At 35.4% G+C, this 17,985-nt stretch overlaps 2 protein-coding genes across 2 annotated transcripts; one reads left to right on the top strand and one right to left on the bottom strand.

Moving 5' to 3' along the window:
• Positions 1-1,296: 1,296 nt before the first annotated feature.
• Positions 1,297-4,847, bottom strand: LOC100781716 (F-box protein SKIP14). The gene is made up of 2 exons (XM_006604033.4): positions 3,404-4,847; positions 1,297-2,864 (listed from the first exon to the last, which is right to left on the bottom strand). Exons 1-2 carry the CDS (start codon positions 4,316-4,318, stop codon positions 2,307-2,309), a joined length of 1,473 nt encoding a protein of 490 aa, XP_006604096.1. The 5' UTR covers positions 4,319-4,847; the 3' UTR covers positions 1,297-2,306.
• Positions 4,848-8,601: 3,754 nt separating this feature from the next.
• On the top strand, positions 8,602-9,242 carry LOC106797345 (uncharacterized). The gene is made up of 3 exons (XM_014771619.2): positions 8,602-8,736; positions 8,890-9,126; positions 9,210-9,242. The coding sequence occupies exons 1-3, from the start codon at positions 8,602-8,604 to the stop codon at positions 9,240-9,242; spliced, it is 405 nt and encodes a 134-aa protein (XP_014627105.2).
• Positions 9,243-17,985: the final 8,743 nt, after the last annotated feature.

The following is a 17,985-nucleotide window of genomic DNA, read 5'->3' on the forward strand; positions in this document are numbered from 1 at the left end:
ATATATATATATATATATATATATAAACTAATAATTTAGCATAAATATTTTTATAATATTAACATATTAATAATAAACTAATACCAAATATTATTACTTTATTTATATATAATTTCTACCGCATTATAATATTTTTATACAATAAATATAATTTCTACCACATTATAACAAATTCATATTCTTAGTATTGAATAAAAAAAAATATACTCTCATCCTTATCTTATTTTATGTAAATAAAATCAATCAACATAAAATCATTATAAATAGGAGAATTTCATTTTCTTAGCAATAAAAAAGATTTTTTAATTATCTTCTAACAAAAATTGAAATATATATTCTCATTTCCTTGTTGTAAATATTTAACAAAAAAAACTCACATTTGTGAAGCCTTTCACTGCCACCACCACAAGCGGAACCACCACCAGAATTTTGAAATGCTTATAGAAAAATGTTGAAATGCACATAAGGGGGGGAGTGGGGAAGGGTATTATATAAAGGGGGAGAGGGTACCCGGATTAATTTTCCACAACACCCTTCTGAAAGGCTACATCCTATCCTACACTTCTGAAACGTTTAGGCCTGCATGCACGTTCACGTGAAAGCTTTCCTGTTTGGCCACTGCATGCGCGCCACGTCAACAGCAAAACCCTCACCTGCACCACGTGTTTCGCCAGTGACAATGGCGAAACCCATGCAACCTAGCCTATTTCACTAATACCACCAGTGAAACCCACTACTGTCGTGCCTGCTGTCCTGCGACGTGATGGGTGACTGTTTTGCCAACCCCACTGACGAAATGCCATGTTGTCTCTGCCACATTGTGTTTCGCTTATAATAATGACGGAAACCTTTGAAAAAATAGACCCCCTTGATAATTACTTTCAAAACAGACCCAATTACGGAAAAAGTTTATAAAACTGACCCCCTGAGACCAATTTGCCTCATTGGATGACAAATTACAAGATAATCTTGCCTGTTTGGTACACACAATTGATATCATAAAATCATCAAATAAAAATTATTGACCTAAAGTTTTGAATATGTGAACAAAAAAGGACAGAACACACACGTGGCCATGCTTTTATCCACGGATTGATGAAAACAGGAAAATAAAAGATGCCACACTTCCTTCTTCCACATTTTTGAGAAAAGAAATGCCCCATGTTGTGTAGCATATGCACGTGAACCAAAAGAAGACAATATATGGAAGGAGGTAAAAGACAAGAAACTTACATGACAAGCAAAGAACTCTTGAATAAAACAAATAAACAATGCAACAAATAGTCACAACTAAAATTTGGAATTTTTCTTCCCCTTTTCTTTATCATAAAGAGTCAAACATGAAACATCAACCGTTTCTAGCAACAAGGATAATGTGACATTGTCTCAATTTCCTGAGACCAGTATTTACATTGACTCAACTGGGGAAAAGGTACATTTATTTATTTTTATTGGAGGGGAATCTTTCTTCATTGAATCAGGCTGGCTTATTGCGTATGATCATATCGTAGAATGGTTGAACTTATTGCTTCAGCCATTATTACACAGCTGCAGAAAAACCTTCAATTATTCTCCTAGAACCCCAGACAAGCCAGACCACTGTGCTCGACAATGTAGCTTCTCTTTGAGATGATTTATTGTAAGCAGAATAGCACACTAACCAACAATGGCAACATTTTCCTTGACGCAATGAACAGAAGATAAAAGATCCACTGCAAGCACCACCATATGCCCTTCTTCAGCATCACCACTACATCAAACATCAAGTAAAACACATTGTTCGTTCTCACTTCAATGAATGCGATTTCATTGAAACCTGCAGGAGATAGTGGCACCGTGTGTCACAAAGCTACTCATGTTAGGAAAAATCTATACACATGCCACATCATTAAATGAAGCAAAATTAACATGCTTCACTTAAATGAACTCAGATTCCACTGCAGAAGATGTCACAACATGAAGCTGGGCTTGGTCAGAAAATGCTATACATGAGACCACCCCCCACTTCTCTTTTTCCATTAATCCACCCATATATTCAACACCAAGTATTTTTTTAATTGTTTTTCTTATTCGATCTCAATAATTTTTCACCTCCAAAATCCTTTTTTCTTCTTCCTCATCACAGTTTAGAAAAGCTCAGCCACACGTTATGCAACTCAAGCTCAGCAGTTGAGTAATTAAAATACCACCACGAATGTTCTACCATGCACACTCAGCTCAATTTGCACATCAAAAACTACCAGACAACCAAATGTGCAGATTCTGATCCAATGTATGTCAAAAGACCATGCAGACCAGGGGCACTCCTAGCCATAGAGACAAAACTGATACATGGTTGTCTGACTAATAATAGTACACTTTGTAGCTTCCTTTCCCCCTTTTTCCGGACAATGCAGGAACTGGTTCCAACAATTTAAACAAAGCAAGTCCAAACAAAATGTCTCTTCATAATCAAAGTCCTTAATGCATCTTCCACAATGGAGGCAACGTGCTATGCATATTGTGCAACCCCTACACAGCTGAGAAGCCTGATGTTTCGGTTGACAACTCTCGGCGGGGCAATCATAAACAGGTCTCAGTTTCTCGCATCTTGGACACACCTCTATGTCAATTGCACGGTCATCCTCACATGTGATATGTGAATACTCTCCGTAGAATTGTGGCTTCTGGTCTTGCTGTTGCAAATACTTGCTTGCATCCAGTAATTCCTTCAACTCTTCAAACTGCTGATCGGTCACATGACACACACCAGCAAGCCCACCAATTCGCAAGTGCTTTATACCAAGTTTTCCAGATGATTTTAGAGCCCTTAGGTTGAATAAGATGCCCTCAATTGTGAGTCTAATACAATCTGGCACACTTAGCTGAAAAAGGTACATGCAAATTTATCAGTTTAAAAAGTACACATATACAAGCATAATTATAAGATATATTATTTCAACATAAATTAAGCTATCAAAACATCATGTACATAAACAAAACTATGTTTTAATAAACACTGCAAAGGAAGTGGTAGTCTGGTCTACACCAGTTCACTTTTTCATTATAGACCAGAAGCTAAAGAGCACATTTGCACAGTAGCACATTCATCTTTATGTTTCTTATAACAAGCTAAAATAAAAATAACAATCCAGCTGAGCTTTGCTTGGCCTTGGCATGATAAGATATTGTATATTGGCACCATTATATTTACAACATATAAATACAAACCTAAAATATACAAGCACCACACTTACAAAAATCATAGTTCTCAAACATATATTCTTGTATGGTGTTTGATAAAAAGGAGGAGATTAATATGACTAAACATGACTCAACATCCTAGCATAAGTTCTTAAGTTAAAACAACAGCAATAAATAAATATGTACGTGCTAGGTTTTGGATCATGTTACAAATGCTAACCTTCATCAATCTCGGGTTACTTTGTAAAACTCGTCCAAGACCACTGTCAGTGATCCATAAGCAGTTCACTAGGGCCAGATGCTGAAGAGTACCTTGAGCCCTGTTGGTTAACTTTACTAGTGAATCATCCGTAATCCTCTCATTTAATGGCTGATCAATGTGCATGGTTCTCCATAACAAAGGATCACCTCTAACAGCATCACACAAAGATTTGCAAACCCCTTCAACAGAGAGAAGGTCCCTCACACCTAGATAACCCAACACAAAAAACAAAGCATCATGTGGAAAACCTCCTTCAGCATCACATTCAATTTTGGTGTAGTTTCGCGATTCCTCGGCTTCCTTGCTTTGAACCCTATAGTCCCCATGACGTTGGCTAACACTCAGAAACCCCCTTGTGCTTCCATCGGCCACAATGCCCTCATCAAACACCACATCAAAATTTTGATATCCATTGAAAACATCACCAGAAACCAACATATCGTTCCCCTTAGCATCAACCGTCTGAGGCTGCAAATTCTCAGGGCCATTAAAATCCCAACTAAGACCCAAAAAGTGGAGATGATCATGATCACCAATCTTTTCATGCGTTTCATCCACCTCAAACTCAACATCCAGGGGTCGGAAACCCCATTCAAAATCCTCAATCCAATCTGAGAATGCCGTTATGTTCATTCCAAAGGGATCCATTGGCAACCGATCAAGAACATCATCTTCAATTACGACTTCTTCTGTATCATCCAAATCACCCAACAAAGCATTGATCATCTCAAAACATGTCTCTCCTTCCAATTTCTCATTGAAACCACACAGGCTGCAACAATTGATCAAATAGCCATCCAACACTGACCCAATAGAGGGGCACGAACCCTTCTCCTGAGGAACCAAAAAGCTCGATTCCCCAACAGAATCCATTCTTTTTTTTTTTGTTCTATCAAAAGTCACTGTAACAGAGAGAAACACAAACCCTACAAAGAATAACAGAGATTCAAAAGAACAACCCCATCAATCCGCAATGCCCAATTTCTCATTTTTTTTCTCTCAATTGGGTTGGAGGAAATCACAAAAACACGCACCTCCAACGCACAAATAGATCGCTGCAGAAAAAAGAGGGGAATATTTTTATGAAGGGAATTGATAAAAAAAACCAAGTGGAGTATGGACCAAATGGATCATTGAGATAACAATGTGTTGTTGTTGTTGTTGATGCGGAATGGGGGTGGATCTAGAGGAGGTAGAAGAAAGTTAGGCAGAAATAGTTAGAAAAAAAACGTGATTTGGAAAATTAGGGTTTGTAAGTAGCCAAGAAAAGAATGAGAGAGAGGAACAGAAGGAGAGAGAAATTACGCTCCTCTCTAAATTTTGGCTAATTCGGAAAAGGGATCTAGATAGTCAACAAAGAGGCAAGGGTCAGATTCGTCCGCAACAAATGGAGGAGATTAAGTGCAGAGATTCTTTGAGCCAGATTATTATCTTTATAAGGTTATATTTTAGTATTATCTTAAGAATCCCTTCAAGATATATGCAGAAAAATATATCTATTTTTACATTGAAAATACTTTTAATCATATAAATTGAAATTTAATTTTTTTATCATAAATAATTTAACTGTGATATGGAATTATTAGTTATCAATAACTACTTTAATAAAGCCTTCTAAAATTTAATTTGGAGTTAAAGATTAAAAAAAAGGGGTAGATTGAAACAAATAAACAATAAAAAAATAAAAAAGAATCAAATATACAGATAAAAAAATGAATGCTAGTTTGAAATAATTAAGAGATTTTTCTCTAAAACTGTTGCAGAAATATTGTACATCTAAAGAAGAGAGAAAGATAATATTGAGTGAGGATGAAAGTCTCACTCTCCAATTTATGTGTTTTCAAATCAAATTTATGAAGAGAACAATATTATAACCAAAATTTATGAGATAATAAAATAAATTTAAAAATATAGTATATATTAAGGTAAGCTATTTCAATACTATAAATTTCGATCATCATCTTGAGCAATAGTAATTTTAGGAATTATTTTTCAATCAAAATACTTTTAGAGTTAGTATCTCTCTTGTCGAGTTACATATCTAATAGTAATATTATATTTTATGCATTAATTTATTTTTGATATATTTAAAAATACTTATAATTGAAAGTTACTAGACTGTCTATGAAGCATATAGATAAATGAAAGTAAATTTTGATTATTCTAACTAATGTTCTTAAAATTGGATCAATCATTAAACTGATGAAGGTTAAACCAGCTTTGAGTCGATTTAGCATGCACTGATTTTCGGGATATGCTAGGTGCACCCAGCAATATTGCTGGTGCACCCAGCAATTTATTGAAACTACCATTTTACCCTTCATTAAAAAAGTTTAAAACATTTAAATAGCTTTCCCTCTCCTCTCCCGGAATCACTCAGCCTCTTCTTCTTGCTTCTGCTTCTCTTCCTTTTCTTCCCTCTTCCGCAAGCCTTCTCCTCCACCGCGAGCCCAGCTGCTGCTTCTTTCGGTTGGACGCCATTTCCGTTCGAGGTAGGTGTCCCTAACCTTCCCTCTGCTTTTATTATGCACTGTAGTTGTAGCATTTAGGGTAGGTTAGAAGAACCTTAGGTTAGCGGAACCTTAGGGTAGAAGACGAGAGCAGGAGACGCCGAAAAAAATGGGGAAAATGGCTGACGGCGGAGGCTTCCGGAAGACCCGTTAGGGGTTGTTCCGGAAGTTCTGGAAGAACCTGTTCCGGAAAGTTTCTGGAAGAAGTGTTCTTCCGGAAGTAACCAAACGTCTTCTTCCGGAAGTCTCCCGGAACACCTCTTCCGGATACTTTCTGGAAGAAGTAGTTCTTCCGGAAGAAGGGCTCTTCCGGATGACCTTTCAAATTTCCGGAAGAAGTGGTTCTTCCGAAATTGTTCCGGAAGAACCATTTCTTCCGGAAAGTGTGTTTTTTTTTTTAAAACAGAAATTGTTTTGTTTTTTTTTAAAATGAATTATTATATTTTTTTTGGTTATTTTGTTTTTGAGATTTTATGAAAAATGAGGTTTGGGTTTTTGATGTCATGTTTTTTTTATAATTTAAATTGTGTATTTTTACTAAATATTAATTTGTAAATTATTTATTTTTTTGTTTATAAAAGTAGTTGTGTTTGTTTTTGTTTATTGTTTATTTTTTAAAATTAGTGTTTTTTCTTTATAAATGAAGTTGTTTATTTTTATAAATAAAGTTGTGCGTGTTTTGGAAATTTTTAAAAAATACTAATTTTTTTTATAAATGATATAAATTAAGTTGTTTATTTTATTATAAATGAAGTATTTTTTTTTAAAAAAAAAGTTGTGGATGTTTACTAATTAATTTTTTTTACATTAGTTGTGTTTATTTTATAAATGAAGTTTTTTATTTTTTTTTAAAAATTAAGTTGTGGATATTTTTATAAATGAAGTTGTTTGTTTTTTTTAAAATTAAGTTGTGGATATTTTTATAAATGAAGTTGTTTTTTTAAACTAAGTTGTGGATGTTTACTAATTAATTATTTTTACATTAGTTGTGTTTTTTTTATAAATGAAGTTTTTTAAATTGTTATTTAAATTAAGTTGTGGATGTTTACTAATGAATTTGTTTTTACATTAGTTGTGGTTTTTTATAAATGAAGTTTTTTTTTTAAAATTAAGTTGTGGATGTTTAGTAATGAATTATTTTTATATTAGTTGTGTTTTTTTTATAAATGAAGTTGCTTATTATTTTTTTAAATTAAGTTGTGGATGTTTACTAAATAATTTAGTTGTGTTTTTTTTTAGAAATGAAGTTTCTTATTTTTTTATATAAAGAAAATAATTTGATTTAAGTTAGTTTTATTTGTTTATAAATAAAGTTGTTTTTTTTATAAAGAAAATTGTGTATATTTTGACCGAAAAAAATACGTGTTCGACATGATTTGCAAATCATGGCCAGAACACGAGGTTTAGGTCGTGCCATAGGTAGACTTGTAGTCAGAGATAAACCTGTTGACCAGGATGCTGCTGATGTTCCCGAGAGGTGTAGGCCTACTGCCTCAGCCCGTAGGTTACGCGTTCATCAGATGACTACGGAGGGACGTGATATGGCTGAGGACGTCGCTGACATGACTGACGATGTCCCTGAGCAGGCTACGGAGGCACCTGAGATGCGTGCGGACGCACAGGGTGCTGATAGTGGTGAGGGGTCAGATGGTGATGATGCTGCTGAGGAATTCCCTAGTGGTCCACGTGACCCGTCAGTGCTCACATCATTTGTCGAGCATGTTGCACATGCTGTTTGGAGTGGACATATATTTTAATTTGTTAATTATTTATCATTGTTGATTTATTTGTTTGTGATTAATTTTATTTAATAATTGTATAATTTGTACTTCAAATCAAGAACGTCCTGATTTGAAGTTAGTGTCACATGGGAGGAAGGTGACACTGATTGGGAGGCCAGTGCCTGAGATTGAAGGCTTGGTGGCTGCCACAGGATTAAGTCCACTGATAGATTATTCAGTTATTACTGGCGATCCTGGACTGATATCCGCATTTGTGGAGAGGTGGCACGGTGAGACTAGCACCTTTCACCTTCCTGTAGGAGAGCTGACGATCACATTGGATGATGTGTCGTCAATCCTACATTTGCTCATCACTGGCGCCTTGCACAGTTTCCACGCTCTTTCTACGGAGGAGGCCAGATTTTTGCTGACGGATTTGCTGGAGGTGTCTGCTGAGGAGGCCAGAGCCGAGACAACACTCATGCGTGGGGCATATGTACGATTAGGATGGGTTCGAGACATTTATGAGACGAGATGTCAGGCCAAGCAGTGGATTGTCGTAGCTCGCGTTTATCTGTTGCACCTTGTCGGTTGCACTCTTTTTGCTAATAAGAGTGCAACATACGTGCATGTGGTTCACCTTGACGCTTTCCGGGACCTCACTCATAGTGGTGGTTACGCTTGGGGAGTTGCCGCACTGGTTCATATGTATGACCAGTTAGATGAGGCTTGTAGGACCACCACCCGACAGCTTGCAGGGTACTTGACGCTACTTCAGGTAAATTTTGTGTTTATTAATATGTTACGTTTGATTATGATTTAAACATGTTTTTATGTTATGTTAACTTCAATTATTGTGTAGTGCTGGATCTATGAGCACTTCCCTAGTGTGCACCAGTGCGTGACTGACGATACATACCAGGAGATGTCCCCACGTGCTTCCCGGTGGTTGACGTTGAAGGTGCACATGAAGGGAATCACAGGAGCACCCTACAGGGCACGTTGTGATGGTTTGACCGTCACAGATGTGTCCTGGTTGCCGTACACGGAGCATCGGGGGGTTAGGACGTTTCAGGAGATTTCATCTTTCCAGGGTCAGCTGAGATGAGGTCCTATAATTGTCACAACTCGACCGGAGAGGGTGGTACGCCAGTTCGGTTACATCCAGAGCATCCCTCTGCCGCCTATTAGTGCACGATTGTCACACGATCAGATAGATGACAGGTGGATGCAGTTTGCAGATCACTTACTACCTGCGGGTCAGCTTTGTCTAGTGCCTGGGCAGGTATCTGCGGATTACATGGAGTGGTTTTTCCGCATATCTCACTCATTCATGATACCGACCCAGGAAGGTGACCAGCCGAGAGATGCACCAGCTGCAGACCCTGAGGACTACATACAACCGCCCAGCCCCCAGGTTCGAGTAGCATTTGACCCCCCTCCACATGTGGTAAGATTATTTGTGCGTTTAATGTTTTATGAGTTGTTATTTATTTTAAATTTCATAATAAATGTTTTTAATGACTTTGGCAGGATGATTACGAGGGATATGAGGCAATTGCATAGAGGTTGGAGCGTGTGCTCAACCTTAGGATAGTCACTGCAGGCACAGAGTTATATGACATTATGCAGGATTGTCTGACGATCGCGAGAGGGGGACCCAGTGCTGATGGGACTGTCAGGGCTCGTCAGAGACGCCGCACGGATCATTGATCATTGTATTTATTTTGTGTTGTAGTTGACATGAATATTTGTAATTATTACAGTTTTTTGTTTAATAGTTGACGTGTTTTGCACGGTTTATTATTTTATAATATAGTTTATTATTCCGATTGTTTGTGGTCGTTAAGCGAAGTTTACGAGTGTTTTAAATTTATTTTTTAAAAAAGTGAACCTAAAATCATGAGTTTTGTTTGTAAAAATTACATAAAAAATAAATGTTTTTAAAATCATTCATAATTCATAATTATGTGTTAGTAAGATTTTTAAAGTAATTATGATATATAATAAATTATGATTCGATCATAATTTGCACCATTAATAAATAAGGTCGTACCAAAAACAAAATATTAAAAAAAAAATTACATGACAATGAAATCGCCATATAAGATACTACAAGGATGACTTTAAAAAGAATTCATGTTCAAGTACCCATGTTTGGGATTTTTTTGCGTGGGTGTGCCAGTGCCGTGAGACAATGGAGGGCGGCCATTTCTCATGTTTGGACGTCAAAGAACCAAAAAAAAATAGTCCCGTTCCCCGGTTCCGTAAACTAACACTTAAAAACAAAGCCTGAAAATAAAAAAAATAATAGGAAATCGACCCTTTTCCATGTTCAAGTACCCATGTTTGGGATTTTTTTGCGTGGGTGTGCCAGTGCCGTGAGACAATGGAGGGCAGCCATTTCTCATGTTTGGACGTCAAAGAACCCAAAAAAAATAGTCCCGTTTCCCGGTTCCGTCAACTAACACCTAAAAACAAATCCTGAAAATCCAAAAAAATAGGAAATCGACCCTTTTCCATATTCAAGTACCCATGTTTGGGATTTTTTTGCGTGGGTGTGCCAGTGCCGTGAGACAATGGAGGGCGGCCATTTCTCATGTTTGGACATCAAAGAACCAAAAAAAATAGTCTCGTTCCCCGGTTCCGTCAACTAACACCTAAAAACAAAGCCTGAAAATAAAAAAAAAAGGAAATCGACCCTTCTAACAATTAATTTTTTGGACCACTGAAACAACACATTCAACTTTATTATGGGAATTAAACACGCCGTAAACAGATAACGGTTACATCAACGAAAAAGCAAAAAAATAAACATCACATTTAGTAAAGATAGCTAAAATTTCTATTGGTCCATATTTTTTCCAGTAGTTAGATTGTACTAACACCTTCAGCAGTTCTTCGTTGGTCATCAGCTCATTTATTTCATATTTTATAACCGTATCTGAATACTCAAAGCGAGCTGGTTGGCAGAAAAACAATCATCTTACCGTTTATGATTCGTGAATTCCAAGAGAGGGAATCCCTTTAGGTGCAACTTGCTTGATTAAATTCTTCAGTTCATCGATGGTACATGTTGAAGGAATTTGAAATTTCTTAGGATTTTTTCCTGTGAACGCACATCCAAAAAATTTGTTCTGCGGTGACATGTTCCATTTCCCGTTGTAATACAGGATCGCGTCATGAGTACGGGACATAGTGCGTTCAAGTAAGTTTATTATTGCATCTGGTGTTCTTCCAACAGTGCATAATAACTCAATCGGACCAACACAAGAAAATTGATCATTACACATTAACATTGTGTTGACATCGTCATCATTTATCAATTTCATACACTCAAAGCGAATTTGGTTACCTGTATCGGTGAATGGCTTCCGGTAATGAATTTCATCCAAAAATTGTTTGTCGGATAGCTGAAGGGTATTATGTATTCTGGTTTTTAGGCTTGCAAAATCACAGCTATTTGATACTCGAATGGGCACCGGAGATGAAGTTTGGAAGTAAACCCTAGTATCATTGTGAATAATCGATCCATTTGGAAAAATAAAAGCCAACCTTGAGTTGACAATCGTCTGACTGCTAGTTTCTCCTAAAAATGCCATACTTTGTGTATCAATTGGGAGACTATTTGAAATCATGATAATGTGTGATTTATTAGCCTAGTCTGCCATATATATAGATGGTTGTGACCGAGCGATTGCTTAACTTTGTTTACAAAAAAATAGACACGCGTGAACATGTTTCGTGATTATGTTTCCTTCAGAATGTGTAGAGTCAGCCAATGTGTTGTCGCGCTCAAACTGTAATATGCATGCATGTCATTATGTGTTGTCAATGATGACAATGATGTATGCTGCACGCGTAAATGATTTTTGTTGGACCAAAAATTTTCTTGCTTAACCAAATGAGTACTTAATAATATTAATTGGTTAGTAACGGGTTACAACAAATTATATCGCATAATGAATACAATTACATAAACAATGCATGTTTAGTCTTCATTTAGGTCTACATAGTGTGTTTTGAATGACATCAAGCTTGTGTATTGTTGCATTCTACTAATATATGGAATTGTCCACTATTTTGCCTGAGAATAACAATTGCTTGACCACAACAACGCTGGAGACGGCAAGGGACAATGGTCTTTCAAATAAACCTGTTTTACATGAACAAACATTATATCATGCGATGACCGTGTCAAACGAACCAGCGAAGTCATTGCATAATTGTTATACTAACTATATTCAATGTACCTGAACAAAATGATTTCCAAACACGTGACCGACACATATCATGTGGTGGCCAGAAGAATCAGGTGGTAGTTGACTTCTAAGAGGGAAAAATGTCATGCTTTGTTGTCGGGACAACGATACAAGGATTACGTTATACCGTGAAGCAATCACATATCCCATGTTCGTTATATCCATCCACTTGTCCACACTAACCTGAATGAACCAAACATACACATGTAAGTAATTTAAACATTGTTATTAAAAAAAAATTAACCTAAAAACATACCTTTGAAAACCCATCAACAAGTAGGGACAACTTTAATTGTTCAAATCTCTCTGTGCCACCGAAGAGGTTCATGTACTCATGCGACCACCTGCCAAGTTCTTTAATCAATTCATTACGCACTAACGGCCACGAATCTTCCCCCCATACCTAAAAAAGTGGCAATGTACCGATATCCACAGTTACCGTCCGCTTTCACATCCACAACGTCACGAATGAAACCTTGAAAGAATGGCGCAAATTTATCCAACATCGGGATGATCCTTGTTGGCTGAGGCGGTTGAGAACATGATGCACTTCGTTTCACTAGAGAGTTGCTGCTTTGAACAGAATGAAGAGCATCAACATACTCCCAGTAAGACGGATCACGCTTTGTGGATCTTTGACTTATTTTCATCGATTTCTTCGGTGCACCTTTAGTGTTGACCTTTGACGGAGGAGGGCACATAGAGTTATGATCAGGGTATGCAATTTCTCAAAGTTTACTCTTCAGAGTTACTTTGCCAGCCATATCAAGTTCATCAAACCTTTTAGATATGATCTCTATATCTTCCTTGATGGTGACTTCCGTCTCACATAACCCTTGGTCTGAAAAGCAAAGTCTCCTCCAGAAAAGATGGACTGACTCCAATAGGATGTTGCCAGCAGTATACCTAGAAAGCTCACATGCACAAGGAAGACCGTGCGTGTTTCTCATCACACAACCACAAGAAGAGAGATTGTTGTCAAGATAACGTAGACGGTCAACCTCAGAAGCAATCTGATTTAAAGCATCCCTTGAAACCATCCCAAGAAGCCTCTTGTATAAGGTTTTTTTAAATACATGCCCAACCACATGCGTACTGGTTTCAAAGGATGCTTTAATTTCGACGTGTTGCAGCGTGATCATGTTGTTCATGGCATCCCAAACACTACATAGGTCTCCAACGCTATTTTGTAGTACTCTTTTGAGAGCCCAATGAGCTGATTCAACCCTACATTTAAAATACACAACAAACATGAAAATATACAACAATTAAATACCATTTATTAATAATCCTTACTAACAAATAAAATCAGTTCTTAATACTTGTTTGTTGTTGTGTTGCCTAGGTGCATGACCTTATTCGTCCATGCTGTAATAAATTTTTCCTTGTGGGGGATAATCCATGTGTCGTTAACATAGTCAATGAACATCGGCCAAGGCGAACAAGCAACTTGAAACTTCTGATGTGACTCATGGAACTGGTGTTTGGACAGACAATCAACCAAAGTACCCCAGTTATCCATTACATAGTCCCACGCATTTTTTCCCCGATTAAAGATTTACACTTCGCTTTCACATTCTTATCGATATGAAACCTGCACAACAAATTAGTAGACTCGGGAAACACAGTTTTCACTGCATTCATCAGTGCTAGGTCTCTGTCAGTGGCAATAACAAGAGGGAGGCGATCGTTTCTTAAAAATAGGCCTCGAAATCGTTCCAAAACCCATACAATATTATTAACACGCTCAGTCTCCAGATATGCAAACCCAGCAGAGAATGTCATCACCGTTGGTGTCACTCCAACAAAGTCAAGTAGTGGGAGTCTGTACCTGTTTGTTTTGTAGGTACTGTCTATAAAAAACACCAGATGACATGCATTGCATAACTTTACTGCATCTGGGTGATACCAAAACAGATCACGCACCACAACTTCATCCTTCAATCTATGCCAATGAATGTATTGATCATGTTCAAGAAGCTTCATCAGATGCTGCATTTCGGTATCAGCTCCTCTTATTGAAGAACGATATGCACTTCTTGCATTGTAAATTTTCTTTATTGTGGTGCAACTGTTGGCATTGTGTTCCTTCAACGTTAGCAAGATGTTTTTCGGTTTCACCATCGACTTTGTCATATCAGCAATAATTTTCTTTTCTTCCTTAGTCAATCGCCCGGCGTATGGATGTCTAACTAAGGACTTCGCCAATTCATGATTGTGAATCCCACAGATCAACTTCACCATCCAACCTTCCCCTCCACGCACTGGTTTCCCACGAAGCCTGAAGGGACAACCACATTTCCTACTCCCAGTGTCTTTTCTAACGAATTCTTTATTTCTACACTTGTACATACCACTCCTTTCACATCCAATTAAGACAAATGAACTTCTTCCTCTGCTACCGGTCTCTGTGTCAGACCTCATAATCACTACAACAAATCCATTTTCATGGGCAACTGTTCGAGCCCATTGCAAAACATCATCTCGAGTAGCGAATACCTACAACGCAACCCTAACATATTAATTTTCATACAAAACATCAATTCAACCAAATGACTCAAATTATCTATGATTACCTGAGACGTATTAAAAGCATTTGAACAATCCACATGTGGTTCATTCATTCCACATTCTTCTTGATTATCATAATCATAATCCATATGAACTTCTTGTGACATCGCAAAGTCATACCTCCATTGATCTTCGTCCATCTTAAGGACATATGCATCATACACAAGTACATTCAAATTATCATATAACCACATCCAAAAATTTACTACACATTAAATAACAAACATATTAACAGCACATATGCATCATACACAAGTATATTCAAATTATCATATAACCACATCCATAAATTGACTACTTATTAACTAACAAACATACTAACAACTAATACAAATATATTCTAAATTTATAACTATATTATTTACTTAAACTAAACTTATCACTATAATAAACAACTAATAAAACATTTTTCTACTACAACAAAATACAATTAACTTACCTAAATCATTTAATATTATACCATTATACCTAATTAAACCAATAATTCACAACATATATATATATAAATTTTAAAACAGAAATAAAAAATTTGTTAATAATTTAACATTCCGGAAGAAGTTCTTCCGGAAGTTACTAACATTCTCATTCCGGCACTTCCTCCTGCTGTGCCTAAAATTTCTTCCGGATACAGCTTTTTACTGTTTTTCTTCTCTAAAAACTAGTCGGAAAACGAAAAAAATACTCATAAATGCGTACCTCCGACAAATAGGAAGAACAACGACTAACAAAACTTCAAATACGGAACACGGGGACCACCAAATCTTCAAATACTTCACGAGACCACCAATGGAAAGCGCAAAAGGGACCACCACCGAAAGCAACAGCAACCAAAACGAAAGAAAGAAAGCAAAGAAGGAAGAAGGCGCAGTAAAAAAAGTGAGTAAAGGAAGCGTGAAATCGAAGCATGCAACGCGTAACTTTAAAGAAAATTACACAGGGGCAAAATAGTCATTACATATGCATTAAATATTATTTTATTTATACTTATTATTATAAAATGAAAATTATTTTTTCTTCACTTTGTTATAAAATAATTATCATTTTTTTATTATATATTAACTTTTGTAATAGAAATTAAATGTTATCATAATAAAAATTTTATATTTTAAATAAAATTTACGAATTAATTAATTTTTATGGTTTAAATTATACTAAATTGTCACACAAATTAATATTTTACATGCGCGTAAAAAAATTATAAATATTAGTCATAATTACATTCACTAATTATTTAATTATTTATGTATAATAATATTAATTATTTTATAATTTAGTTTATTCATTAAAGGTAAATTATTACAAAATAAATCATTTTTTAAAAAAACTAACTTTTCGGAAGATCCTTCTTCTGGAAGTAAAAGGATATCTTCCAGAAGAAGCTTCTTCCAGAAAAATTCCGGATGACGTTCTTTCGGAAAGGGTTTCTGAGTACTTCCGGAATCACTGATTCTTCTTCCGGAAGAAGGTTCTTCCGGAAAGTTTCAAGAAAAATAGTCTTCCGGAATGTTTCCGGAAAAAGCTTCTTCTGGAAATGGATTTCTCTGAAGGGCATTTTCATCACTTCACTGTTTGCTGGGTGCCCCAGCAATAATACTGGGTGCACGTAGCAATTCCCCTGATTTTCAGTAAACAATGGACCACACACATGGCCCGTTCCCAGTCGAACCAACCTGTCCGTTCCAATTTTCAAAACAATGATTATAACAAAATCTTCTTCATACGTACACTCATGGAATCAAATATTTGTCGTAAAATACAATATATATTAAAAATAGTCAATTTTAATTATAATATAATTTTTAGACATGGTTATTTATTATTTTATGCATTACATAGAGTAAAATATTAATTATAAATTTTAAAATAAGATATAAAAGTAATTACTGTTAGTATTTTTTTATCATTCATTAAGGTTAAGCACTAAGGAGCATCCTAAAAAATAACATATCTAATTATAAGTATTAATTAAAAATCAATAAGTTAAATTCTATAATTTTAAATTTAGTGTATATATGTGTGTATTTATAATCAATGCATTTAAAATCTGACATATCATTAAATTAGCATAATGAAGTTGTTGATTTTATTAGTAGAAATAAGTAATGATAAATATATTTTTAGGTATAATAGAAGATAAAATAATAATTTATAATTAAATAATACAATACAATTAAAAATAATAGACTAAAATAAAATTTTGATCTCTTATTTACCTTTTAGGATTTAGATTGATCGGTTTCACTTTGATCTTTAAATTTTTTCTATTAGATCAAATTGATCAGTTCTTTAATTTATCAAATTAATTTAATTGATGATACATAGCAAATTGTGAAAGATGCTATATAAATTAAAATTGACATTCTTAGTTCCACAACAATGATGAAAAACATCATTTTGGTCTAATAGAGACACTATAAAAGATCAAAGTGAAACATTTTAAACTTACATAATTAACCTAAAACTTAAAATATAAATGTGATAAAAATTTTATTTTGGCCAAAATAATAATATAATATTAAAAATATTATATTATTCAATTAAGAAATAGTTTCATAAATCCAACCCAGTCCTTAAGCCTTTTGTCTTTTTTTCTCTGAGTAAAAGTAAGACTTATGAATAGTTGGCGCAAGCCCATAAAGTAAGTATTAGGCATGTAACTAACTACAGGCAACTTCTACGTTAAAGCCCCAAAACAAGTGGTTCACGGGTGAGTTAATATCTCAACACCGTCAAATATATTATAACTTAACGGATAGTCTAAGTTATGAACTAGAAACTTAACCTAACAATTAAAATGTTTTAAACTAGTTAGCTTTCTTTTGAAATCCCCTTCCTTTCTCAATTCGAGAACTCCAATTTATTACAAAATCTTAGGTGGCATTGTTACATCCTCACAACAAGCTACGAATAATAACAATAGGATATAACTAATTTAATGCCTTTTATTAATGTGTTAAGTGTGATTAGTGGTTAGTTAGGATAGTGGAGAGAAAGAGTAAATTTCTAAACTCCCACTATTTCTTCTTGTACTTTCCATTGTATTATGGAAAGTCTATTTCAAAATACAATTTGCATTTCATAATAGATTTTCTATAATGTAAAGCAAAATAAAAAAAGGAATAATTAGAATGTAAGAAGCAATAACCTAAAAGCACCCATGAAGCCCAATAGGGGCCTAGAGTCTACTTAAAACTCTTTAACTCTTTCACACCCCTCATCTTACACCCACATTCCATACTCCACATGTTCTTGGAGACGAGAGAAAAGAGAAGAGAAGAATACAAGAAGGAAGAAGGAGAGCTAAAGTCATACATACGCCCACATTCTTGGCATTATCTAGCGAGTGCTTCTTATTCATCTCTTTCCTTTTTTTCCTCCTCTTAAGCATGTATTATATTGATTGATTTGGGAAGGTTGGGCTTGAATCCTAACTTCATAGATTTAGGGATACAACCCAAACAACCTAACTTCATAGA

This window comes from Glycine max, chromosome 19 (genome assembly GCF_000004515.6).
Source record: "Glycine max cultivar Williams 82 chromosome 19, Glycine_max_v4.0, whole genome shotgun sequence".
Taxonomy (NCBI): domain Eukaryota; kingdom Viridiplantae; phylum Streptophyta; class Magnoliopsida; order Fabales; family Fabaceae; genus Glycine; species Glycine max.